At 42.2% G+C, this 27,264-nt stretch overlaps 2 protein-coding genes across 12 annotated transcripts in view; both read right to left on the bottom strand.

Annotated features, from left to right (window-relative positions):
* LOC109629516 (microtubule-associated protein 4) overlaps nucleotides 1–5,644 on the bottom strand; it is a 94,450-nt gene extending 88,806 nt beyond the window's left edge. For all 10 annotated transcript variants that reach the window (XM_069511988.1, XM_069511991.1, XM_069511992.1 and 7 more), the window contains exon 1: nucleotides 5,484–5,644. The gene's annotated coding sequence lies outside the window, so the exon portion shown is untranslated. The remainder of the gene's footprint in view (nucleotides 1–5,483) is intronic.
* A 1,141-nt stretch (nucleotides 5,645–6,785) lies between these two features.
* Nucleotides 6,786–27,264, bottom strand: part of kcnh2b (potassium voltage-gated channel, subfamily H (eag-related), member 2b) — a 202,258-nt gene continuing 181,779 nt past the window's right edge. For both annotated transcript variants that reach the window (XM_069512757.1, XM_069512758.1), the window contains 14 exons: nucleotides 26,386–26,524; nucleotides 24,171–24,325; nucleotides 23,984–24,078; nucleotides 23,357–23,497; nucleotides 21,324–21,523; nucleotides 17,262–17,514; nucleotides 16,356–16,549; nucleotides 16,013–16,115; nucleotides 15,638–15,786; nucleotides 15,351–15,495; nucleotides 15,063–15,252; nucleotides 13,159–13,264; nucleotides 12,855–12,956; nucleotides 6,786–12,131 (listed from right to left, as the gene is read on the bottom strand). In XM_069512757.1, coding sequence (XP_069368858.1) covers nucleotides 11,709–12,131; nucleotides 12,855–12,956; nucleotides 13,159–13,264; nucleotides 15,063–15,252; nucleotides 15,351–15,495; nucleotides 15,638–15,786; nucleotides 16,013–16,115; nucleotides 16,356–16,549; nucleotides 17,262–17,514; nucleotides 21,324–21,523; nucleotides 23,357–23,497; nucleotides 23,984–24,078; nucleotides 24,171–24,325; nucleotides 26,386–26,524 — 2,395 coding nt within the window. In that variant the 3' untranslated portion in view covers nucleotides 6,786–11,708. The remainder of the gene's footprint in view (nucleotides 12,132–12,854; nucleotides 12,957–13,158; nucleotides 13,265–15,062; nucleotides 15,253–15,350; nucleotides 15,496–15,637; nucleotides 15,787–16,012; nucleotides 16,116–16,355; nucleotides 16,550–17,261; nucleotides 17,515–21,323; nucleotides 21,524–23,356; nucleotides 23,498–23,983; nucleotides 24,079–24,170; nucleotides 24,326–26,385; nucleotides 26,525–27,264) is intronic.

Here is a 27,264-nt window from a genome sequence, read left to right as displayed (position 1 = left end):
CGAAAACTCCCAAATAAGCCTCAACACAACAGGTCACTCTATAGCAAAGAATCTACTCAGACATATTTCACCATGATTTATGGTGAGAAGACACTGTGTGGGTGTGTGTGTGTGTGTGAGATATGAGAGAGTGCACCTCTAAGATCAAGATTCACACAGATCTGTGAGATCCTGTCAGCTGATGTCAGATCACTGCATCTGTGAAGATCACTCCAAATCACAATCTGTCCGTTCATTTAAATCCATGTATCCCTCCTTATAGCTTCCCCATTTTGAGCATGTCTACCTTCTACTTCTGTAAATCTCATTCTCGACTCTAGTACTGTTTGACATGATTCATGTGTTGGTGGTAAAAGAGGTTAGTGTTATTTGTGGGAAATGGTATAATGTATAATTTGCAATTTGCAAGTATAGTTGTCTGGTCTATGTCAGACTGAACATATCCAAAGAAGCCTTCATGTTGCTTTCCTGCCTGTAACCATGTCATGAGGAAGAAAAGAGTTACAAGAATAAAAGAGCACTAATAATTCTTCCCATATACAGATAGCAAAAAACACAGGATGCTAATGTTTGATCTATATGATAAATCTAGACATTATGCAGGTGAGAAAAGTCATACTTCAATACAGGGGCAGTGACTGGTATATAATATAAAGAGATTATTCCCTATAGGCTACAGAGCCTATAAGTGTAAAACCAACTGCCTGAAGCTCCCTGTTAAATTGCACTTTGGGTTTTACATTTTAATGCCAGGTTCTGCTTTTCATCTTGTTTAACTTGTTATATCCTTTTAGTTTTTTAACTTTTTAAGTGTTTTTAGGGCAGGTGCAATATTCAAATCACTTTTATTCTGCATTATTATTCAGGGTCTTACGTGATAAGTCCTTCCTAGTTTTTTGTTGTTGTACAATGCACTGTTCTGCAATTTCCCTGCAGGACAATACAGTATATTTGATTTCCTTTCCACTATCCCTCCACAAAATTTGATGGCAATTGGTCGAGTAGTTTCTTTGGCTAATTGTGCAAAATAACAAACAAAGACAAATGATGATAAACTCTTCCCTCTGGCCTCACTGTGATGATGGAACATTATCACATTAAATCCAGACGATAGTGATGAAAATATCTGCTTTCTACTGCTGATCATACATCACTTCCTGTCTCTGTCTGCTGCACCCAGCTGCTCCACCTCTCGCCTGAATAACACAGAGGAAGTAATGCTGTTGTGAACGCATCTGTGCAGAAAACCTGCAGCTGTGTTGTGCGTATGTGAAAGGAAAACTCTGTGGCCGATTCTCCAGATTTTAACCGTGGTCATGTCTGAAAACAGAGATCGCGTTTGGTTATACTGACTAAAATAATCCTTGTTATCAGTATTATCATGGTATAGATCTTTTTCCCAGCAGCCACGTTCTCATGATAGAGCAGCTACACCCAGGTGTTAGTAAATACATTAATTAATCCTTTGCTCTATTTAGGTACAGGCCCTTAATTAATGTGCTTACTAACACCTGCTCTAGCATGTCAACGGGGCTGCTGGGAAAAAAAGATCTCCTGTTACAATGTGATGTGAAAGTACTGTAATAATATGTTTTATACTATATTAATTTGTTTATTACATTTGCATGACGTTATTTGATCACTGATAACTATTCAAGTCACTTTTTTTTGCAAATAGTGTTTGCACATTTGTTAGTCAGACTGAAAGACAAAATAATTCTGAAACTGACAGTAGTTTACATGCTTTCTTCCCACAAATAATCTTCTGCAGCAAACAGTCATTGGAATTGAATATGTTCCAGGTTTTAAACACAGTGTGCTCTATTTTATTTTACTTTTGGTTTCTATGGGAAACCACATGACCAACCATTCCACCAACTCCACAGCTATGCTCCCGTAACAAAGTGTACTCTATCCAACGTCAACGTCCGACATGAGATTCTAGCAAACATGCCTAATTGATCCATTTACCCAATTTCTCCAGAAAGTGGCTAATGGCTAACATAGAAGGCTCCTCTCCAAATGCATCCCTCCTCCCCTGAGAAATGAAGACTCCAATGGGTGGATCCCTCCCAACCCTATCCCAGGATTCATTGCGCTTCTGTGACTAACATGTATTACATCCGATGCTTGAGTATCAGGTTTAACTCAACTTAACAGCTAACGGCACACATGTTAAAAAACCAAGGGGCATTCAAATTTTCTTGTCGTGTCCATTAGCAGCTCTACAGTAAGGGCGGGACAAGCTGGAGAAGCCGATCAAGGAAATCCTCTGTAGTTAGGTTCAGTTATTGTGGTCCACGTGTCCCAAGAAGGATGCGACCCCTGAATTAGGACCCAGTCGTTGACATAGCCCCTGTCACACCAGAATGTATGTTTGTTGCCATTGTTACATGGTTCATCAGCTCATTGTTCAGTCTCGTTTCTCTACTTCAGAACGCTTCAGAGTTTTTCCCCAGAATCCGAAATCCACAACTATAAAACTACGGAGAGTGCTATTTGAGATTGGCAACAGGCAGCAGAGTATTAAAATGGGCCTGCTCAGGAAACTGATTCAGATGCACTGTAGCAGAATGTTAAGAGCTGAGCTGATGTATTTATAAAATAGTGAGGGACTAAAACAGATGGTTTTCTTTTTAGGAAGTTTAATAAGTGGAAATATCTGCTCTTAGCAGCACCAGTCATGCTGCAGAGTTTTTAATCTTAGCAGGAGTTTCAACAGAACCAGCTTCACAATATGAATCCAAAGTAACACAAAGCCTCCAGCATACAAAACAACACTGTGCAGAAGAGTGCACCTTCTGCCATGAAAGCGTATTGATGTTTGCTATCAATAAATGATGTGTCTGTGTACATCACTCAGGACAAACACACTTCTTCACTTGGACATGTGATGTTTCTTATTTTCTCTGTAAAGACCACAGAGAAAACTGGGAGACGCCCAGTCCAGGTCAAACAGCGACTTTAGGTGCGGCACTTGCGTTTCATGTCCGTCCATCTCTGTGTTTTGTGAAACTTGTGCATCACACGTCTGATTCTGTAGCTGTTCAGCTCAGCAGCTCAGGAGCAAGTCAGTGTGGCTCTGAGTGTGGCCTGTCTGATGGCTGCCAGCCCCTCTGGCCTAATACCTGATCACTTTGGCAGGCTTACACTGAAGCAACAAGCAGTGGGACATTTTAGGGATGCGATTGGATCAGGTCCATAATGAATTCAGGGCCTTAGATCAGTCCCACCTCTTATTTCCCCAGTCGGTAATCTGGCTGTGGAGGATTGGAGAGTAATCTGGATAGAAGGAGTGAGACAGCGAGGGAGACAGGGAGGGGGAGGAAGGGTGACGTACAATCCTCTCTCCTGGGATTCCTGTTTCTATCCGTTTCTATATGGATATTTTGGGGTTCATCATGAGTAGACAATTTAGCATCCTTAAAAGATGTGTTTTTGAAGCACACAAGTCTTACACGGTCTTACACTGTACTCGTACTGTACTAGCACCACATTACTCATACAGTTCAGACAGGGGTGAATAGGAGGATAATGGTTGACTGGAATATTATCGTCAGTGTGTATCTTGGGTCTAATTGATTGGAGCACTGGTTGTGTCTTACAACCAACGCAAAGCCAAACCAGCTGTAAGCTAGTGAGGAGGAGGACCCACTTGCAGTATTTAAACCTAATGATGAAAACTGCAAAGCTGGTGGTGTCTGATATGTCCCTCCTGTCCCTGGTTCCTTATTTTAACAGCAGTCATCACCGTGTATGACTTGTAAATACACTCAACGCACGTGCACAGTCTCATATTACGAGGCAACATGACACAGTCAGGCGTGAAATCTCAAAGTGTGTCTTTAAGTAAGTTACCGTACTCAATAATGTCAGCTAGCACATCGTCAACACAACAATTGATGATAAATAAAAACAAAGAGCATAGTGTCCCAGTGCCAGTGGAACCAATGCACCTGTGTCCGACTGTGTGTGTGTGTGTGTCACTGTTTGAATGCACCTGTGGTTTCTAGTGATTATCAACATATTTAAAAACAAAGCCAAAGTTTGCAAATCAAACTTTTTCATTCAACACAGACAACATAGAGAAGGAGTGATCTCCAGTGAAGGGGTTTGGTTATTAGATAACCGTCTGTGGACATCATTAGGACCGGCTGATAATCTTATGTAACATTCAACAGAATCATGTTGCGTCGACAATGGAATCAAACACCGGATGCATTCACTGTGAGAGCTTTGGTCAATGCATAATGTGAGCGGTTCAGTTTTATATCATTTATAATCGAAACAGCTCATCACTTTGATAACGCGTCCATTTATTTTCTGGAGTCTTTACCAACATCTCAGTTTTCAAAATAGACAGGACTTATTTCCAAATAAGCAAACGTCATCCGCTGATGAAGACCATGATTAGAAGGGTCTGAAAAACATAAACCAGAGGACAAACAATACAACAACTCTTTAACTTGAGAGATGTTTCTTATATTCCGCTTCCTCACGTGTGTAAATGTGGAGGACAAAACCTTTCAAAAGCCTTGAAATATAAATCTCCGCAGATTCACAGCTTTTCTGACGAAAACTGAGCATTATCGTGTGTGTGCAGATTTAAGGGAGGATTGCTGCATTGCATAATATGTGACAGGGGTATCTGTGAGGTGAGAGCAAATCAGTGCAGGAGGGAATTGAAAAAAAGGGAACGACAGAGGTTTATCCTCAGCAACATGTGATGAGAAGTGACAGGAGCTGAAAGCACAGGGACAGAGGAGAGCGGAATATGTCTCTTCTCTTCTTTGCAGAATCCAGATTTGATCAGACTGATGAGAGGAAAAATATGAACTATAACGCAGGCCCAGCCCAGGAACAATGATGTCACAGTATCAACTGCAGAAGACGTCCATGCACGTACAGGGTTAAGTGTATAGAGGTCAGCTACAGTGGCTTTGTGATCTAAACATAGTGCAACACAAGTCGTTTAGCTGTTCAGACGTGGACTCCCACACACTGTAAATGAATGGAGTCCAAACACACACGCACGCGCGTGCATGCACACGGCTTACACAACTTTCCTCTTGCCCCCCTGTGACAGTGCAACTCCACCGTGCGCACCCCCGCGTTGCCTCAAGTGTCGTCGGGATTGCACGGAGCCACCATGTTGGTTCGCCCTCTCGTTGTAGGAGGGCATGTACGTGACGGAGAAGGGGAAAGTGAAAGCAGGGAATCGAACGGTGGCGCTGACTCGACAGCTGCAGCCGCTCTTTCCGCTGACTCGTACATTACGAACAGGGCGTGCGCACGCGGCGGACTCCCCTCCAGAAAGGGGAGAGAGTTTCCGAGCAGCCCGTGAAGGCAGCATCCTCCTGCACCGTGATGCAGAGATGATCCACAATCAGTGCTCGCGCACCCCGCACACACGCACCCCCGCACCCCGCACACACACCTGCGTCTACACACGCACACTCCCGTCTTGTTTCCGCGCCACTCACCGTTAGTTGTCCGCTTTTCGACACTTTTGTCGGGAGTCTCCGTGCGTCGCTGTCACCGCTGCGATCCGCCCACCCAACAGGGCTGTCCGCTGGCATCGAACTAACGTGCTCCTCCCCTCCTCCAATCGCCAAGCGATGCCGCCGACTGGCTCCTGTCTTACCCAATCAAATGGGCGTTGAGCTGTGAGCGACCAGGTAATCGTCCAATCACAGGCCTTCGTCGTCACTGCGTGCGCCGCTGACAGACACTCTGCACGTGCAATGGAGAAGTTTGACTCCTTTTACGGGACGCCGCGGGGCCAATGGCCGGGAGGAACGCGCTCTGGGCACGGACGAGGCCCAGGAAGACGCCCTGGAAGCGCCTGGATCATCGACATGTCACCGGGACGAAGACGCACTGCAGGCGGGCAGAGTGAAGCTCGGACGTGCAGCTGCACCGTAGATCCACCAGGGTTCATTCATACTGTGTGATCTGATAATGGGTCTCATTGATGTGTAGTAACTGATGGTAAATACACGAAGCTCCTAATAAAGTCCATGTACTAAGTATGTACTGAAATGATCAAATGTCTCATATTGTAGGTGTATAGCGACACCTTGTGGCAATGCATATCAATTACAGCCCATGGCTACTGTGGGCCAATGCTCGTCTGCTGCGTTTGTGTTTAGATAGATAGATTACTTTATTCATCCCCAGAGGGAAATTAGGTAAGAGAGTGTAAGTAGTGTAGTGTAGTTTATTATAGTGTAGTGTAGAGTAGTTTATTATAGTGAAGAGTAGTTTATTATAGTGTAGTGTGGAGTAGTTTATTATAGTGAAGAGTAGTTTATTATAGTGTAGTGTGGAGTAGTTTATTATAGTAAAGAGTACTTTATTATAGTGTAGTGTAGAGTAGTTTATTATAGTGAAGAGTACTTTATTATAGTGTAGTGTAGAGTAGTTTATTATAGTAAAGAGTACTTTATTATAGTGTAGTGTAGAGTAGTTTATTATAGTGTAGTGTGAAGTAGTTTATTATAGTGTAGAGTAGTGTAGTTTTGTTTGGATTAGTGTAGAGTACTAAAGTTTTGTGTAGTGTAGTGTAGAGTAGTTTTGTGTAGTGTCCAAACTGAGTAAATTACAAGTAAAGGCTAAAATCGACTTGTTTTTGGTGAACACTGAGCGTGTGTGATTTCATGTGAAGTGGGTGGAAGGTGCTCTGGTTAATTGGTGATATGACCCTTTAATGTGTCTGTGCTCGGGGGCCACATGTAACCATCAGTCCCATGAAATGAGGTAAGAATCAGAGCAGCCGTGGTGAGTTGCTTTCAAAGAGGTTTATTGAAAGAAATATTTTTGAAATGTTATAAAGTTCAACCATTGATAATGCTATCACACAATCAGAACCTGAAGCTTCACCATTGTCCCATCTAGCTGTCCTCCACATTTGATATGAATCACATATTATAAGAAACACTCCATCGACAGCCCAGTGTCACAAAGTATCCACGGTTACCTCAATGTTCCAGGGACCGTCAGTCACACAGGATACACCAAAAGATTTGCTGCTGTCAAAAGATCTGTGAGGCCTTCGAGGACACCACACTACTCTGTACTTTTCAGCAAAATGTGTTTGAGATTTGAACACAGCATGCAGTGAAAAGAAAGTACGCCGTGGTCCGACAATGCTCTCAGATGTGTTGACAGCAGTCACTCTTCAGGGTGCAGCCCATCCCTGCAGGGCAAAGGCAGAATTTCTGATAGTTTACGTGCACTTGATTTACCTTCTGAGGCCCAAGTGGACACAGAACTAATAAAAGTAAATCAAGTGCTCAATGATATTTGGGAAAAAGCAATAGTTCTGCCCAGGACTGCCACACATGCATCGTTCCATTACAGTGGTTTGCAACCAAAGATACAAACATACAATATCATATTGTATCATCTAGGATCACTATGTTTGCAGCTATTCAGTACCCCTCTCTTCCATGACCTGGAAGTAGTATGTATATATACCTATATATATGTATATATAAATATGACTCTCCCGGAAGAACCCAGAAGAATTCAGTGTTTCACTCTACACACAGTTTGCAAGCATACAGAGGAAAATCAGCTGCTTTGCACGTCAAAAACCTCATTGCTGGATGATTTTCAGTGCAGCATGCAAGTAGAAATGTGCACAATATTAAAAGTCTTTAGCTTCATCATCCTCATGTCCATTTTGACCATGGACAGCTTTTTTTCCCCCAATAAAGTGATTATTTTAATAAGAAATTAGAGCAGACTTTATTTATTTTAGTATATTTTCCTCTATAGTTTTCTGCATTTCAAAGCATGCCAAAGAAAAGGTTTCCGTTTCTGCATAGTGCTGGCTATACGAGTGCCAAAGAGTTTTGATTCCTTTACAAGTAGTAGAAGTGGGTATGTACAGGCGACGAGCAACAACAGATCCAGTGTTGTGTAAACGGTACCAAACACCCACCCTCACCCAACCCCCTCCCCAAATCCTCAAAATATCTACAAGGACCCAAGTCTGTCGGAACTCATAGAAAGTTGGATACAGCTGAAAAAAAGCTCAGCAGTATGGAAGAGCTATTAAGGGAGGTGTGTGTGTGTATGTGTGTGTGTGTGTGTAAGCTGAGTTTTCATGTGTGTGGCAAAATTCAACAATAACAATAACACCCATTCCCCTCTTTTCCCCTATTGAGTTATCCAAAGTGCGCCCTCTACTGTTATAATATGCACTATGCATTACATAAATGTATTCTCTAGCAGTGAATATTATTCTAAAGGTGTACCGTCACATACAGGGTCAAAGAAGAAGAGTCGACAACAACCACATTCTAGTTTTGAGGTCATAGTTCTGAATGTAAAAGATACAGTTCAGGCCACTAGGTGACTGTTATTGAACAGGAACAAAAAGAAACAGTCGCTACAGTGAACGAGATGTGGAGGAGAGCCCACGTGTGGAAATCAGTACCTCAGCACTTCAACCGTTACAAAGGTTCGACTGCCAGCTTCGCTCAGTGGTTACTGGATATTTGCAGTCACGTGTTATTGTGGGACCTCCTGGTGAGTGCTGGTGAAAATGATGTAATGGGCGTGTCAGTGAAGGAAACCCAATAAAACAACAGGAGGAAGACAGGGCTCGGTGGTGAGAGGGACTCAGTAGATTCAGGGATTCTAGCAACTTCACAATCACCATTCATGTAAAAGCAGCTAGGGTCTTCTTTTTTTTTTACTGTACAATAATTAGGGTTTAGTTTTTCCAAACTGTCCTGATCAACCCCCCCCCCCCCCCCCAAAAAAAAATGATTTTCAAGTCTGTGTAAAAATCTCCTTGGTTGAAGGTTAAAAATCACAGCTGCATTAAAACTTCAGTTTGAGTCAAACAAGAGCTTTCACGTAACATTCATCTTTTTCTGACCTAAATGTGTGCAGGAGTTTAAAACGTCGCCCATTTGTTAGAGCATCCATTGGCTTTGGTTCGATACTAAAGTGCACCGTTACAAAGCGCGACATCGGCTGCGTGAACAGCAACAAAGTCCAATGACCACCGAGGCAAAGACACCGACGACACGAGGGATCAGTTGGATTAATGATTATTCGGAGTAATGTGCACTTATACCCATAAATATTAAGAGACCGTGATGGATTTCAGGATTATGAACAGAGTTTACACAGCAAGCCCGACTCCACCAAATGAGCTCAAGTGATAAATAGTCAAGACAAAAACATTTTTCAAACAAATAAATAAATTAAACAGCTTCGACCAGCAAGCAGCAAAATACAATCGTCACTAATATGGATTAAAGGGGAATTCCACCAAACTGAAGGTTTTGGATGTTTCTTTCTGATTAGTTGGTTTTGAGTTCAGAGATCAAGGGAAACAAAGGCTGTGACATCACTCACACGTTCCTGAGACTGCATTCAACATCCGCACTGTTTAAAAAAAGTAAAGTGCTAAACATTAAGGGGTGTGGTTAAGCTGCTACAAGTCTCAACTGTTTAAAGGAATTTTGCACTTCAGGCAGGATGTCCCGCCTCTGTCAGGAGTCTTCGTTATGTTGGTACAGGAAAGACTCCGTCTGGAGATTTTTTTTCTTTTTCGGGGGAAGACAATTTGACGACGACACAGGTTTTCATTTTCCTTCATCTCGAGAACTCAAAAACTGATCAAAATGGAAGATTCTAAGGAAAATTCAAAATTCATTCACATGGAAAAAAGGACTTTGCTCCTGTTTGTACATTTCCACCTGCCCTGAGGATTCTGGGTAAACTCCAGACCGTGCCCCTTACACCGCCCACAACACGTTTCCATCACCACTTTTTGAAATGTGTGTGTCACCTCAACATAAATCATTAAACTCCTCCCTGTCAGATGGTTCATTCTCAAACATTGTATTAAACTAAGTTCCAGGACCTTTTTTTTCTTAAAGCAGACATGATAATATAGAATTTAAAAAACAAACCCTCACTACAACCAAATGAATCATGTTAGTTGTTAATGTGCCACTGCGCAGGCATCCACTGTGTATGTGTGGGAAACAATCAGAATAAAAAACACATGATTAGTGTTCTCAAAAAAATGTGTTGCTATTATATCATTTACACTCGGATGACTTCATGTGTATTTTTAAACCTATGTTATAAAGGGGTTTTATTTGTGCTGTCTACATTAAAAATCCCAAACAACCGATTTTCCATTAAATCAGTTTGGGGCTAAAGAGAAGAGGAATGATTCCTCAGCGTTCGATACAGTGACCATCTACCGTGTGTGAAGCAAACACACTGTGCCATGCTCTGCAGACTGAAGACAAGAACAAAGACCAACACACATAAAAAGCTCTGGACTTGAACTTATCACACACATAATAATAATAATAATAATAATCATATTAATATTAAAGCACACTCACTCGTCTCTTCTTGCCAGTGTTTGCATATTGTACTGTACATAGAATTATGGCGCATTCGGCTGGTCATTGTAAACTGGCAAACTTGTATATTTACGTGTCACATGACAGACTGTTATGTACAAGGTAAAAGCATTCTGGGTGATTGCTCAGGTGGAAAAAAAGTAAGGACCAATGAAATCTGAGGTAGCAAATTCAACTATGAAAAACTGGACGCGCTCGGTCAGTCGTCCTTCGTGCAAGTGCTTTGATTCCCTTTGGAAAATCAAAACCGACCAGTGTGACTTCATCACTTCATTGTGTTTGACAGGAAAAAAACACATCACAACTCATATCTCATTACTGATTAGTAAACTGGGATTTCCTGCTTGTTGAAATCTTGTTGGATTTTGGTGCGCTGGTCTGGTGGTAAACTTGTAAGTTTGCCAGTTTACCTGTCGGCCACGCTGCCTAAGCTCGCCATATGTTCCTCAGTCACTAGCAAACCTGTACAATGCTTATGATAGGGCAGCTGATATGTTCATTGAGAAAATTCATGGCTTTTAACCCTCCAGTTCCCACCCCTGAGGTGCAAACTAGCCAATCCAGTGTGCTCTTGGGAAGGCGGCAGCTCCGCCTCTTGGGGCAGGACATCAGCGTGAAGGAACCAATGACAGAAGGGGACAGCAGGTTTCCTGTTAGGCCAGCTAACACTACAATTCATCAACCAGTTTGTGAGATTATCGGAAGCGCCACGGACATATAGATTAGAATAATCATTATATCAATAGAATTTTCAGTGCAAGACGTAAATGGCTACTTGTTTCGTCGTTACTCTGTCCGATGTTGCTTGTTCTAGTCGGTCATCCAACACTGGATACAGCAGTAAAGGGATTCTTCTACAGGTCAGTAGTTGTGTCACCCTCAGGGTGACTGAGACGTCCAGACCACATCCACCTGGACAGTGTTCGTTAAGAGGCAGAGCTCTTCTCTGCTCCGTTTGTGGTTTTGGTTAAAGGTTGTGTTGTTGTGAAGTTCACAAAGCTCCAGATGTTTCATTAAAGGGGTGGGGGTGGGGGTGGTCAGGGTCACACACACATACACACATACACACACACACACAGACAGACACACACTCTCTCTCTCTAAACTGTGTGTCCCTACTTGAGAGGTTGATGGTGACCTAAAGGGTTTTGATGGGGGAACAGCAGGTGCCTCCTGATCTCCAAAGTGCCATGAGAACTGGTGGAAACAGGAGGAACTGCAGGATACAAACATCACACTCATTCATTCTCACCCTGTATCCCTCCCTCCATCCCACTCTCCCCCCCACCCTTCACCGCTTCCTTAGCTCCCCCCGGGGTCTGAGCTGTGTCTCTGTGGTGTCCTTGAGTCCAGTGGCGTCTGCGGTTCTTGGAGGGACAGCCTCCTTTGAGTTTCAGGATCCAGAGGAGACGCTCCTGAACCAGTCGCCAGCTCAATCCCGGCCACGACACACATCTCTGAGTCAAAGTCTAACGCTGCTCCTAAGCTTGAGCCCACCGCCGCCCCGCTGCCTAACTCCAAATCCAAACCTGAGCCTGTTGCTGGGCCTGAAACTAGTGCAGCCCCAGTCCCCAGGCCCAGCTCCAGCTCCAGATGCTGCCCCAGGCTGTCGAGTCTGGTGGGAGCAAGCTGACCCTGGCTTGAGTTGATCAGAGATGATTCCTGGGCCTGTAGAGAGTCGACAGCCTTGACCGGGCACTCCTCAAAGTCCTGGGAATCCAAGATCTGCAGGGGAGATGAGAGGGAACAACTGTGATGATGCTATTTCCTCTTTTGCTTCTGTGAACTGTGGTTTATGAGCAAAATCGATTTTTAAATCAAACTTCTTTTCACTTTGTGCTAAAGAAAACCCGAAAATCACCATTGTTGTTATAACAGTTAACCTGCATTTTCATGACAAAGAAATCTCCAGATAGAATTCATTACACTTCATGTATACAAGTATAATATGAAGAATACATGCATTATAAAAATATGAGTAAACATTTTTAGAAAAAAATATTTTACAATAAATGCCACATAATTAATCATTATAAAATCTGTGCTTACTTGTCTGTATAATTTAACACAACCATAACAGAAGTGAGCTACAAAAGATGTTGACATTGAAATGAGCAGTGTTACTGACTGTGATCAAGTGAGTCTTCAATCATTAAAACAAAGTCAAGACAGTTGATATTAAAAATGTGATGCTTGTCTATGTGAGATGTTATGGTACAAGTGCATTCTTCTTTTGAGTGCTGCAACCACATGTACCGTAACAACTCAAATAGACAAGCATCATTTTTAAATGACTGTTGGTGTTGACACTTTTGCATTCATGTTTTCCGTTAATGTCCTTGTGTGAGACGTCTCTGCCACCATAATATTCACCAATGACATCATTCAAAAACGGAGTTCCACAGAATAACAAAGTGAAATATGCAGAGACAAACGTCTTGCCCTCACCTGTGATAAAGAAGCCAGAGTGTCTGTCTCCAGTGGTGTACCTGGCTGAACCAGCCTTTCTCCTGGACCTGGTTCTGGACTGGGACCAGGGTAAGGCGAGGCCTGCAGAGGGGACAATAACACAGCCTGAGTCAGTCACTATTAATAATAATGCAGAACTGTGTTTCTTCCAGCCTCCTGCTGATAAAGTGTCACCCAAGGACCTGAACCCTGTGACATCAAGCATGATGCTTCTACGTGTGTGTGTGTGTGTGTGTGTGTGTGTGTGTGTGTGTGTGTGAGTGAGTGAGTGTGTTATTATCACCTGAGGTGGTGTGGAGACAGCGCTGTAAGCAGGAGGAACCAGAGCCATCTGTCTCTGCAGCAGCTGCATGATCGCTCCGATGTCTGTTGACATGCGACTCTCCAACCTGCACACAGCATGACCAACTGTTCATTACTACACAGAGGATAAATTAAGATTCTTTTCATTTCATCAATCAATACATTTTATTTAAAGACATTGAAGCTGTATTTTCTGTGGATGTTTGCTCGGATACTTATCTTACTATCAGTGAACCAGGAAGTTAGTTTGTACAATATGTATACAAACAGTACTATTGTACTAAAGTTACCATAGTCACTATCTCCCCAAATATGGCTGTGAAGTTTGCATGTAATATGTCATTAGTATAACTTGTACATATGAGACACTGAACACAGTGGCTGTTACATCAGAGTGTGAATGATGTGTGATAGAGGTGCTGTGTGTGTGTGTGTGTGTGTGTGTGTGTGTGTGTGTGTGTGTGAGTGAAATCCATCGTTCCATTTGGAAATAAAACCAGCTGTGAGCGATTTCTATTAAGCAATCCAGACTAACATTGGTACCTGCATAATATGTATCTCAATGCCACTTCTTACATCTACTTTTTATTCTAACATTATTATACTTTTTAAATGTTGGTATTGAAATTGTGTGGCTGAAAAAATTTCCCCCACAGGAATCCACAAAGTTTTCTTTGATAATTTTAGTAAACCAGCATTTTGGTCTGTGCTCACACTGTGGAAACAGATACATGTGTGAGGTTAATATAACGATTATAAGAACTCTGCTCATCTCCTCAGCTTCGTTCAACTTTCTGACCTCACCATATGTATAAATATGTTCAGTACTAATGAGTTCTCCCCATGCACACACCACTACTCCCCATCTATACTTCTTCACACAGACTTTCAGTCAGCTCGCACACAGTCAGTCATGCATTAAACCTTGGAGAATTCAGCTGGAGGCACAGCCCTTACAGCTACAACCCTGCACAGACACACACAGACTGTGATCTCTACGAGACGTGACAAAGGAGCCTCGTCCAGGTAAAGGCTACAGGGGCGGAAGAAGTCCTTTCTCCCTTTGTGATGGAGAGCAGAGATCAGAGGCAGCTAGGTTAAGAAAACACAATCTTGTGCTGTCGGATGATAGAAAGTGCAGTGGTGTCTCAACACTGACTCCCCTGTTGTCTTTCTATCACAACTGATTGATCCAAAAGAAAACTAAATAAGACCAGACTTTATGTGTCATTTTAGGATGTCACAATAAGCGATACTTCCTTCTTTTCCCTCATGCTACTGTTCTCTTTTATAATGTTAGTGCTCTTTTCTTTTTATTTATTACTTGAGGGCCACTGTTGTTTTGTGTATGTCCATGTATTTTTTATAAAGGGGTGTGTTGAAGTAAACAGGATTTATTGTTTTGGCTTTGCCGTGGTATCGAATTGGATATCTAGAATTGTGGAAATGTCACGGTATTGAATACTACATTTGTGGCATTGTGTCAAACCTTGTCTCCTTCATTTCCAATTCTTTCACTCTCCCTGCCTCTTCTGATCAGCTGACTGTTTATGTGTAATGTCCTATCAGATTTAGCCATGATCTCAATAATCAATCAAATAAGTCAATGTGGTTGCTATCAAACCTAAAATCTGTTTTCCTCTCTTTGGTTGTCAACTGTCATCTTAGTGCAACCCTCCAAAGTCGCCATCCAGTGCCCGCTCATCTCATCCAATCCTCAACATTTTCATCCATCCCCAGTGTCTAGACCCTGGGGGGTTTTAACCTTGATGACATCACAAAGGGTCTAAGCACCAAATGGACTCTCATTCATCTTATTATGCATGGCAATACATTTTGTTCAATCGTCAAAGGAAGTCTCTGCTGATTGAAATAACTTTGTACCTGTTGAGTTGTTTCTGCAGCAGGTCCAGTCGTGTGTCCAACTGGTTGCGTTGCTGGCGGCTCAGGCTGTGTATCGGCGTGTTGAGCGGCGGCGGGGAGGCCAGGCTACAGCTGGGAACCTCTTGGTATTGACCGCCTCCCCGACTCTCCCCCCAGAAACTGAAGATGTTAGACACGCCTGAGAAAGCACCTGTGAGAGAGGAGGACAGATTGAGAGTGTGCTTGTATGAAAAGGAAATTACTGTACAATTCACACAGATAAGGAGAAACCATTTGAATCTGTTTTACCTGACAGGGCATTGCAGGTGTTCCCAGTCTTGGGGTCTCCATCGGCCTCAGAGTTCTCTTTAAAGTTCATGGGCGTGGCCTGAGCCTGTGGGTTACCCAGAACTTCAGGAGGAGGGGCGAGGCCCGTCACAACAGACTCCTCCCCCTGTAACACAATGTGATCCTTGGTATCAAAATCACTTCTTAGTGTTTAAGGTTTAATTTGCATCTGGGTCAGTAAAGGAATAGGGGGCAAGAATGACAACTAGGAAAATACAAAGATGCTTTCAGGTTAAAAAGAGTTGTACCTCATCGCCACTGGAGTGAGACGACACTGAGCTCCGATGTGCCTCCCACTTCCTCTTAGGCGCCTCCTCCTGTTTATGGTTAGCTGCCTCCCTATGTCTTCGTCTCACAGACTTATGGGACTTTTTAATTTCTCCGGCATCTGCATCATCTAGACAGATGTGTCCAAGAGAAGACAATAAAAGAGAGGGATTGGTCAGTCCAGCTGGATGATGACTAATACGGGAGGATTGCCAGGAAAAACATTGGCATGGACAAAGTTAATCATCAACTGAAATTTACTGAAGATCAATTTCATTCCAAGAGTCGGATAATTTATCAATATGACAATTTTAAAAATACGCTCAGCAAAGTATGAGCTATGGAGCGTTGGCTACCTTTTTCTGTACGTCTCCGGAATGATAATTTGCGTCTCCGTAATTTGTTGAATCCCCCGCAGTTTGAGTCACCACTGCTTGGAGAGCCTGGGATCATGTTGGTCTGAAAGGAGAAATTACCAACATTAAATGGTCGTTAAAAGAAACAATGGAGGGATGCAGATTAAGGGACATGACATGCATTTAGAACAAGGATAAGTGAGACCATTAACGACAGAGCTTTAACTATTCAACATCCGTCCAAATGGTAAGAATAGCTCATAATGTTTCCGGTCCTCTGTCTCAATCTGCATCACTCCTCTATAGCCTCCCAATTGCATCCAGCTTGAATTTGTTAACTCACATCCCGGAGGTTGAAGGTGATTTCCAGGTTGTTCCAGAAGTTGTCTCCAAACTCAGGATACATGTCCAGCACCTCCAGAACGTCTTCTCTGAAGATTTTATGGAGGTCACAATAGGTTAGAGCCCTCACATCAGCGTTGGATTTCCCCGGCCGGGAATACAGGTTGATGGGCTCGCCAAAGATGTCATTTTTCCCTGGAGAAAGAGAAAAGGAAGAAAAGCTAAATGTGTCAGCTGACAATTGATGTCAGAGCAGAATCTAAGCTCAGGGACTGCCTGCAGATCTCAGAGACAGGCTATAGCCAGATTACAGTTCTGTATGGGACTGGTAAGGGATGTGTGGTTGAGCTCCAAAGACCATCTGCAGAGAAGGGAGAAACTTCTGGAAGAAAGCAGTGGGTACACTCTCTAATGACATGCACTTTCTGGCAATTCAGTCAATTCATATAAAATATCACATGCAGGTGCAGCAGGTCTGAAGAAACATTTCACTATTTGGAGTAACACCATGTACTCACCAGCAGATGGCGATACCAGCAAATGCAATTATTAGAAAGGCAACGCAACTGGTGCCTCAATAGTTTGTGCTCCTATAAAGTAATTAACGCTGGATGTTATGAAGTTGCTCAAAAATTAAAGCTCCTGTCTTCCTAAGAAGTCCATAGGGCTCAACTCACCACCTGCGATTAAGTAAATCTACAGACTGAACTGAAATAGTGAAAATTAAATTATGATCCTCTAATTAAAATTCCAAACTGAAATACTTTCAAGAGAGAAATATTTCCAGATGTTATTTTACTTCAGGCTAATTCATTTTCTAAAAACCTCGGGGGAAACGGGGTTAGATGGTAAATTCAGCCAATAAAACACGGAGAAGAACTGAAAGCTGTAAACGCTTTTTAATTACCCAAGATGGCTACCACCACATCTCCTCTCAGTATCTCTATGGATCCCCTGGATATAAAGTAGAGGGCAGTGAGCACGTCCCCGGCGTGGACCAGCGTGTCACCCGGAGGCGCGTGGGTGGTCTTGAACTTCATGGCCAGCGCCCTGAGGCAGCCCTTGGTGGAGCCTTTAAAAGCCTTACAGTTCTGCAGCAAGGTCCGGTTCAGATGGAGGCAGATATCTGCCTGGAGACACTCAGGGAAACCTTTCAGCACCTGGGGGGGAGGGAGCCAAGGGATGAGGGAGCGGAGAGAAGGACAGGACACGGACAAGGAAGGAAAGAGGGAAGGGGAAGAAGCGGCCGATAGAAGAGGACAGGATGTGAGAAAAAGTGGAGGATAGAGTGGATGGGAAAAGGAGAGAGGAGGAAATGAGCGATGGAGAGGGGGATGGAAAAAGAAAGCGTATCAATTGATAGAGAAAGATTGCATCAGTATTGATACATGCAATTAACAGAGACGGAGTGACGCGTTAAGTCCAGAACATAAAGCCAATGTCAAATAAATATCACAGATGGTGGATGGTCTAACAAGTGAAGCCTATCCTGTCTTTTTTGTCTTCATTACTTTTGGTGAACACTTTCGGGACATTAGCCTTTCAATGTTATTACACCATTTCATAAATTAACATGACACAACTTAATAGCCTTTACATTTATCAGACGATGGTGGTTGTAATCATCAAAAAGTTGTGATTCCAATGACATTTTTAGAAGAGGAGCATCAGGGGCCTGGGATCCTCACTCTCAAAAGGTATTGATTTGTTCGAGCTTCACAGGAAAATGATTTCAAACCGAATATTTCAGAGGGGTGTTACAGTGAGGAGGCCCGTTGAGTGTAATTAACACGAAGAGCCGGTGCAGTTTTAATGAGTTCACTGCAGCCATTGGAAAGTCCCAGCTCTTTAAAAGCGGCAGCCTTCTCTTGTAACTCTCTGGCTGACTGCACACAACACTACCTACAACACCACACTGTGCTCCTCGCTTCAAGCTGCTCTCTTCATTTCAGTCTTCAGTAGGTCGCCTTCTCTTAGCTCTAACGGCAACGGTCCATTTCTCTCTTGCTCCTTTTGTCTCTGTCCTCTTTCCACTCTGTCTTTTTTCAAGCCTCATTGCTCCTTCTTGCCACATCTTTACTTTTTGTTTATTCCCGATAGTCATATCTCTAGCTTTTCTTTCACCGTTACCTCCCTGCATCTCTCCTAAAATTTAACAAACCACATCAAATGATTCACAGTCGGCTTTGAGGACAGTCTAACACAAGAACACTTCAAATACACTGGGAAAATTATAAAAAGAAATTCTCTAGAACCTCCAAACAGAGTATTTTTGTGTGAATTTGAATAATAACCCACTATTACTCCCTGTACACATTATAGCCATTTTGTTGAATTGTGTGGTGCAAGTCCAAAATGTGCTGAAGACTGTATGATGACTGTATCAGGTGTTCTATAAACACCTTCCAGTTTAATGGAGCATTTTGCTGATCCTTAACTGCTGACTTACAAGGATGCACTGTTATGTTTTACATTAATGTTTGCTGTGATGATATATTAGTGTGGACTCTTCTATAGTTTCTTTTAGTGGGTAAACATTTTGCTTAGTGTGGAACAGAAATATTTTTATCGGCTTTTAACAATTTTTAGAAGTGAAGGGTTTTAATAATAACCGAGAGTACCAAAGAACATGATCATATTTTTAAGCCAAGCTAGAGGTCTATCACTTCCATCGAGACTGGGGGGACTGAGATTAACTTTTTTACAGACTTTCAACCAATTTGATCGTCCCCTGACATTTTTGTAAAGCTGTTTTCAGACATGGCCTCTAAAGGAACTCTGGAGGAATGGGTCTGGACTTTCTCCAGAAGTTTCCTTTCACATATGAATAACACAGCAGGAGGTTCTCCGAACAGATGCGTGTTAGAAGCATCATCAAGTTTGTGTGGACTTTATAGGGAGAGAGTTGGAGAAAGTCTGCAGGAACTCCAGAGGCTCTCACTCTGACACTTGCCCTCACACGTACAGTCCCTACAAAGAAATTTCCAGAGAATTTCTGGAGTTCAGTGGATGCCTGAAAGCAGCTTTACTGTCACAAATAGGTTGGCAGCCATTGAAAAGTCCCAGCTCTTTAAAGTGCCAGGCTTCTCTTGCAACTCTCTGGCTGACTGCACACAACACAACTACCTACAAGACCGCACTGTGCTCATCGCTTCAAGCTGTCTTTAGTTTTAGTTTAGTTTAGGTGGCCTTCTCACAAATAGGTTGGCATGTTTGGTGTTATCTTGGCTTTTATATTGAAATATCTTACAGTTATAAGGATTTCCATTAAATGTGGTGCAGAATAAGATGAACACCAGGGACTGTGAAGATCTCCTTTTTTTCTCAGGTGATTCCTGTAGATCGAACTGGGTTTTTCCACTATAAGGACATTACTCCTAGTGGCTCTTTGCAACTACACTACATTTCTACAACTTCTTCAGCATAAATGCATCCCACTGGTTTGCCAGTGGAAATCGTAAAATGTTTAATAACTTCACACATTCAATCTCTGATTTGGTCGAAATAATAAAAGATGCCTTGTGTCTGAAATTACAAACAAAAACACAGTATTAAAAATAACCCTCAAACCACAGATATTTTAGACTGCAGCTATAAAAAAAATCTTAAAATCAGCTGCTGAGGTACGAGCAGGACACGAACTTGTGGGAAAAACCCTTAATCTCTTCTCTTTCCTCCTTTGACATATTTCAAGTACTGGCTGATGATTTATCTTGATGACTTTTGTTATCCTTGTGTTTTTGAGTGAAATATCCTAACATCTGGGCCTGACTGTGATGAATTGATCCCCTAACTTTTCATTGACCCCGTTCAGACCTGGTATTCACACACGTCATGAGTCACTCGATCACAAGTGAGTGCTGAGTATAGGTCTGAAGGCAAATTCATCTTCAGTGTGTACTGATATCCAATCAGTCAGACCACAACCACAGCCTCAGCTGATGTCCTCTGTTTCACCAAACAGATTTTAGGGAGCTACATCACATAATGAAGGAAGAGGACGGTGCTGAGAGTGGAGCGCACATTCCCCTGGATGCACATTAAATCTGTTTCCCCTCTCTACTTTACTCAGTTGTGACACTGAACTGAAACAGGGTTTCACTGATCGAAAAATGTGCTTGTATTGGGTCTTCCTCACACTTCCTCTGAGATTCTGTAAGGTTTCACAGACAAAAATGAGGTGTTATTTGATGGCTGGAAAGACATGCTGATGTTATGAGCAAATATATGTCAAGCAAAGAGAGACATTTTTTAAACAGCTTACAGTGCAGTGAAAAATAGAGCTGGAAAACAACAAGTAGTCCTGAATCGATTTGTCAGATAATGGCTCTCGAAACATTTATCGATATAGAGACATGCATTTTGTTTATAATTCACATGATCTGTGATGAATAATGATCAGACAGATGGCATCCACTGACTCATACATTGTTTACATCAGTGGATGTATGATGTATGATTTATGATTGCCATCCTGCGTGTGTGTGTGTGTGCATGCATGTGTGCAGCACCATCCTATACGCTGTGAATCAGAGAGTTCAGGCTGAGGTTGACAAGCCTGTAAAGCACTCTTTCAATCTGTGTGTTTGTGTGTGTTGGGAAAGAATGTGTTGGCATACATGCATGTTGCAAAAACTCTAACCTATTGATTTGCACAAGTTTTTGTGTGTGTGTGTAAATAAATATTGTTGTACATTTGCAGATCTGGAATGTTTGTGTGTGTGTGTATATGTGTGTGTGAATATTATTTATGATACTCACATCAGTATGATTCTTATTTTCTCTGATGGTGTCGGACCATGCATGCTGAGACAAAGTCTTCCAATCATCCTATTAACGTACAACGCAGGCTCAAAATACTCCACTAACCTTTGTGTACACGTGTGTATTCATGCGCACCACACATTCATGAACATGAGCAGACAAGGTGTGCACACACAGGATGGGGTGTATGAGGATGTGTACTCACAGCATTCATGTCAATGCCATTGGTGTAGGACCAGGCGTGTTGGAAATACTCCTCCAGCCTCTGCCTGAGCGGGTTGGGGATCTGGTGGAAACGGATGAACTCCCTGACTCTGAGCATCTGGGTGTGGTAGCGGGCCGTCCCAGAGTACAGCCGCTGGATGATGGCTGACACATTCCCAAAGATGCTGGCGTACATCAGAGCTGGAGGTCAGAGACGAGGAGGATGTAAAGGCATGAGTTAAAGTTTGGAAGTAAGTCACGGTAGGGATAGAAAAATATAAACATCAGTAGAGCGTTAGTGGCATTTTAAACACTAATATGCCTGACTGACTGAGGCAACTGCCTTCTTCAAATTTCGTGTGGCCTCCCGAATAAATTGTAGTACAGTGGAAACAACTTATAGTGCTCATGTTTGTCCCGGGGCGAATTCATAAACGAATTGTGTAGCTTCTGTATGATTGTCCCAGAATTTTAGGAAATGGCAGACATTTCATTGAAATTAGGTTTATCAGGATCTCTTTATGAGGTGGAACAAATAAAACATCCAGTAACACTTTAAGAGCGTGGACACATATTCGGAAAAAAAATGTGAACGCAATATCCTGTTGATATTTGTTAAATGGACAAGTTTGACATGTTGACATGGATTCTGTATCATTACATGTGACAGGCTGTGTCCTTTAGACAATAGGTTTGTTCTGTAGAGGACGGTTTTTGTTGCGTCCATCCTGAGCCTCACTGTCTCGTTCTGTTGTCATGTTGGATCCTGTTAACCTCTCAACCTCTGTCAGCTCCCATCACTGTCTACATCATCCACCAAAACAGCTCTGTGTGTGTGTCACAAAGGGCACAGTTTATCTTTGACTCAGTTTGAATAAATGTTTTAATGCTCACTGTGATTTAATAGTGCACTTTCCATTTTAGGACAATTTAATATTGTACTTCGGTAATGGGAATGTTTCAGGTGTCAGGCCATTTTATGGCCAAGCAAAGGCCAAACTGTCTGGAGGAGGAGGAGGACTGCGGCCAAAAGTAAAACTAAAAACGGCATTGTTGAATAAGTGCCTCTGATTTTAGCTTGGTTCCACTGCGACTACGTTTTTTCATTTTTTCAAAAGGACAAGACTAAATGATGACAAATCGCATGACAAAAACAAACCAGTACAAGGGTCTTTTTAGACTGAGAACCAATTCTGAGATGCAATTTTCATGTTGTCATTCAGTGATTTGATCAATGACATCCAGGGTCATGCTACAGAGGTAATAAATCTATAGAATGAAAGTTGAGTTTTCAGCACAAGAGGGAACAGTGTCATCTTTCTGATGGATTTTATTGAATAATAATTAAGTGATATGTTTTCAGAATGAAAGAATAATATATGAAAAAAGAAAAAAAAACAGTATGATATAAAAGCAAACAACAGCATACTCTCATTACGGCGTGTTATGTGTGTGAAGTAATCCCTGTTGTCCTGATTGAAGTCTGCAGAAAAGTTCAACAAGAGCTTGAAAGAGACAATTCACCAAAAATACTGATTGCACGCTGAGAGGAAGGTTTGGTTGCATCTAGCTGCAGGAGTCAGAGCAGCGTGGAGACATGCAAAAGATCAGAGCCCGGTGAGTGGATTAGTGAAGCAGCTCGCAGTTAAATAATCTCTCTCACTCGTTTTAATCCAATAGCGTGGCCGACCTGGGAGAACTGCATGACACGCCAGGAGGAGACGGACACGGCTTTCCATCTAGATTAGTTTAGGTTACATTAACAGTGTATAATACTAAACATGCGTGGACATTTCTATAATAAGTGTGTGTGCGTCAAAGACGGTAAAGAACATTAGTGAGTGGCCTGTTTGTTAAATAACACACAGCTGCATTAATTCTAAGCAGACTCAACTCAAATACACATGTACCTCTTGTTTGAACCTGCCTAGGTAGAATCTGCATCGGGTTAAACTGCATTTCACATCATTTATGTCTTTTTGCCACAAGAGTCTACTTCTCAGCCAAAAGTCACATGAGAATATCAGTACTTACATCCGATGAGCATGACACAGATGGAGAAGATCTTCTCAGAGTTGGTGTTTGGGGAAACATTTCCAAATCCCACACTGGTCAGACTGCTGAAGGTGAAGTACAGAGCTGTGACGTACTTGTCTTTGATAGAAGGTCCAGTACCTGAAGTTTACAGAAGTTAAACAAGCATCAAACGGGTCCTATGCTCACCAGAATGACAGGTAAGCAACAAGGATCATTCCACAACTGTGGTCAGTCTTATTTATTAAAGGTTCAGTGTGCAGGATTGAGTGGCATCTAGTGGTAAAGATGCATATTGCAACCAATTAAATACTCTTGGGTTTCTCTGTAATATTGTAAGGTCTCAATCTCACTGTGCAAAGTGTCTTGAGGTAAGGTGGCCTTCAGGTAATGGCAGTGCAAAATGGTGGACTCCATCGAAGTGGAGATATGAAGGCATGATTCTATTAATTTTGAAAACACAACAGTTCTTCAATATTCAAGTGACTACACACAAATGAAACCTGTAAATATTATATTCCATTCCTGATAATAGATCTCCAAACATTTTACACACTGAACCTTTTTAATAGCTTAGACATTTTTAACCAGAATTAGAACTTGTTTGTCTGTTTGTCTGCTCAGTACCTGGGATGGAGTCATTGTAGTGTTTTCCCAGTTGGTCCCCAAGTGTGTGGAGCCAGCCAATTGAACCATTTCTCTCCACACTACCGATGGCATACCTGGGAAAGCAGCAGTTGCAACATGATTGTATGGTATATCATTCCCACATTATTGCTGTGCATATCTAATCCGACTCATTATGACATTGTACCAGATGCAGGCCAGCCAGTGAGCGATGAGGGCGAAGGTGCACATGAGGAGGAACAGGACAGCTGCGCCGTACTCCGAGTAGCGATCCAGCTTTCTGGCGACACGGACCAATCGCAGGAGGCGAGCAGTTTTCAGCAGACCAATCAGAGTGGTGGTCTGATGGGCGTGGGAGAGACAGAGAAAGGTAGAGATAAGGTATGGTGAGGCACGGCAGACAACAAAGCCCCTTGCTTCAGCGTTCCCACCTGCTGTCATCCTGTCACACATTTACACTCAGATGGTGCAACTGCAGCCATCACTGCTGTGGAGGAGGTAAATCCTGACTCCTATTCATTACTGTGGGCTGTCACTTCCCCTTCTTTTCTTCTTGTATTCAGCCGGCCCCCTCCATGTCCATACAACAAATAAATAACAGGCCGATTACTGGCACGGAGCCCAGTCCTGCTCTGTGTGTCCTCACAGTAAATAATGGTTTTCTGCTGAGGAAAATCTCCACTTTCCTGGCTCAGCGGCTTCTTCCCGACAGCATCAATGAAGTGAACCTTGGCAAACCTTTCCCCAAGCACTATTTGATGTTGGAAATGTATCATTTTGTGTGTGGCTTAATTACTATTAATAATTTATCATGTACATGCTCCCATTATATACGCATTTCAAGCACCACTTAATCAGTCAATAGAATTACCCTTAGTTGAGTTGCTGCGTAGAGTAATTCCATCAACCTTAGACTCAGTGGTTTTCATCATTATTTTGTGGGATGTATCCTCAGAGGACCTCACAACAACCTACCATGCAACCCACTCAGCCACTCAGTCTCCTCGCTCTTCCTCCAGACACCAACCTCCTCTTCCTTAAATTCTTCCACCACCTCCATCACTTCCCAAATGTAAGAACTTTAGTAAGCTAGTAAACTAAACTGAACTACACTTTACTGTGTCATCGCATGTTTCTCTCTGAAGCCAGTAAATATTTAAATTATTGATTTAAGTCTGTATAAACAGTTGTATACTGTTGTCTGTGTCTCTATACGTAAGCTTATGTCACATTACATTTTAACAGAAAGCCTGCGATACAACTAGAGGTGTGGAGTTTCAAGGAAGTGGGCAATCTGGAGGCAGACTGGGTCTGTTACTATCATTGGGCATTATGGGAAATGAAGGCTGCAGCATTTTTTTAGCATTTTCTTTCTTGATCCTTTCTCTTGTGTGGCCCTCAATTTAACTATCAAAATAGTAAATCAATGGGAATTAATTGTTATTATTTATATGCGTCTTTCAAAAAATGAAAAACACATAGAGGTCTGTAACTTAGCAATTAAATTCAAGTACGTTTTCAAGATATTTCTGAGAAAAAACTTTGAACTGATTATAGGGAGAAATAAACCAATATATTCAACAAATAGCAGACAATTTAATTCTGGTAGTTAATGTATATTTACTTGGGTTGTAAAGCCTCTGTTTCCCTATAATTACAACCAAATTACAAGGCCTGTGTTTTCAATCACACCCTATTTAATTTCAAGTGCCTTTAAAAGTTGGGCGGCTGTGGATCAGGAGGTAGAAGGAAGCAAAGCTTTTCCTTTAATGAATCGTACACGCCTGACAAATTGCACACTAACAAATTATGGACTGATAAAAGAGATGTTACTGAAACATTTTTAAATTGTTTGCTTTGTCCAATCATTAATCCAAAACTCAGACATATTTAAAACTATAATGATGTTAAATGAATGAAAGGATCCTCTTATTGGAGAAGCTGTTTGTTTTGATTCATTAATGCCTTAAAAACAAATCTATTCTTTTTTTCCTCAAACTACCACTTTTTTAATCTACTAATTGTTTCATTAGCATTTTGTACTCTGCCCTGTGTGATGTAAGGCAGACATGTTTTATTTTGATGCTCCACCACAGCTGACTGCAAACCAGCTTCCCCACGGAGACAATTAAATGATAAAACACAATTTAAACCACCTCTGCCTCTCTCTTTCTGCCTCTTAATTCCCATCCCTCCACCTCCTTGTTTCCCTTTCCTCATTGTTCATCTCAGTTTGTTACTGTCTTTTTAGTCCATTGCACAAAAACACTGTCATAGATGAAAGATATGATGTCAATAAAATGTTGTTCTCTGTATCCCTCCATCTCGCTGACACCTGTCTGTGTTCTCTTTCCCTCATGTAGTGCACAAACAACCAGTACTCTCCCTCCATCTTTACGTACCTCCTCTCCGTTGCGATAGATGAGCAGGTCAAAGGGAATAGCGGCCACCATGTCGATGAGGAACCAGCCTTTGAAGTAGTGGACAGCAATACGCACTGGGTGACTCACCACTTCATCGTTAGCGTTCACATAAGTTGTCCTGAGAGGAAGAGAGCCCATAACATTACAAGGCCTGACGGTTAATGGTTGTCATTATAACACTGTTAACACCAATAGGATTACTACATCGTACCACTTTATTTCAATAAAGATAACTGTCTTTAATAGTATTGTTTGTCTCGAGTGATTCAATCAGAAGTGGACAGCTCTAAGTTCAGGTGTTAATGCTCCCAAGATGCACTGAGGACAAACGAGATCCAATCACTCAGACCACATTCAGATGTGGTCTGGGATGCAATTGATGCAATTTTAATTTAATAAAATCGTTCAGGGCAGCACAGTTGTGTAGTGATTGGCATTATCGCCTAAGAGTGCATGTTCTCCCTGTCTGTGAGCGGGTTTTCTCCACATGTTCCGTCTTCCTCCCACAGTCTGAAGACATGCAGCTTAGGTTAATCGGAGACTCTAAAATGCATGTATGTGTGAATGACTGGTTGTCTCCATACATCAGCCCTGAGATACGCTGGCGACCTCACACCCGGATGTCAGCTGGGATTGCGTCCAGCCCCTCCATAACCCTTAAAGGATAAGTGGTCTGTATAAAATGGATGGAAGGAAAATCCTAACTCAAGCTGAGCACCGGGATTTGATTCACTGAGCATTTCCTTGACACACTGTTGTTCCGTTATGTTTGTTTCTCACAAACACATTTGCACATCTGGAAACAAAACCCATTGATGGACTGGCTATAATTACAATGCATTTGGCTGGATGTTGAGA

This window comes from Paralichthys olivaceus, chromosome 17 (genome assembly GCF_024713975.1).
Source record: "Paralichthys olivaceus isolate ysfri-2021 chromosome 17, ASM2471397v2, whole genome shotgun sequence".
Classification (NCBI taxonomy): Eukaryota; Metazoa; Chordata; class Actinopteri; order Pleuronectiformes; family Paralichthyidae; genus Paralichthys; species Paralichthys olivaceus.
The sequence above is the reverse complement of the archived record's forward strand: the minus strand, read 5'-3'. Positions and strand labels throughout refer to the sequence as shown.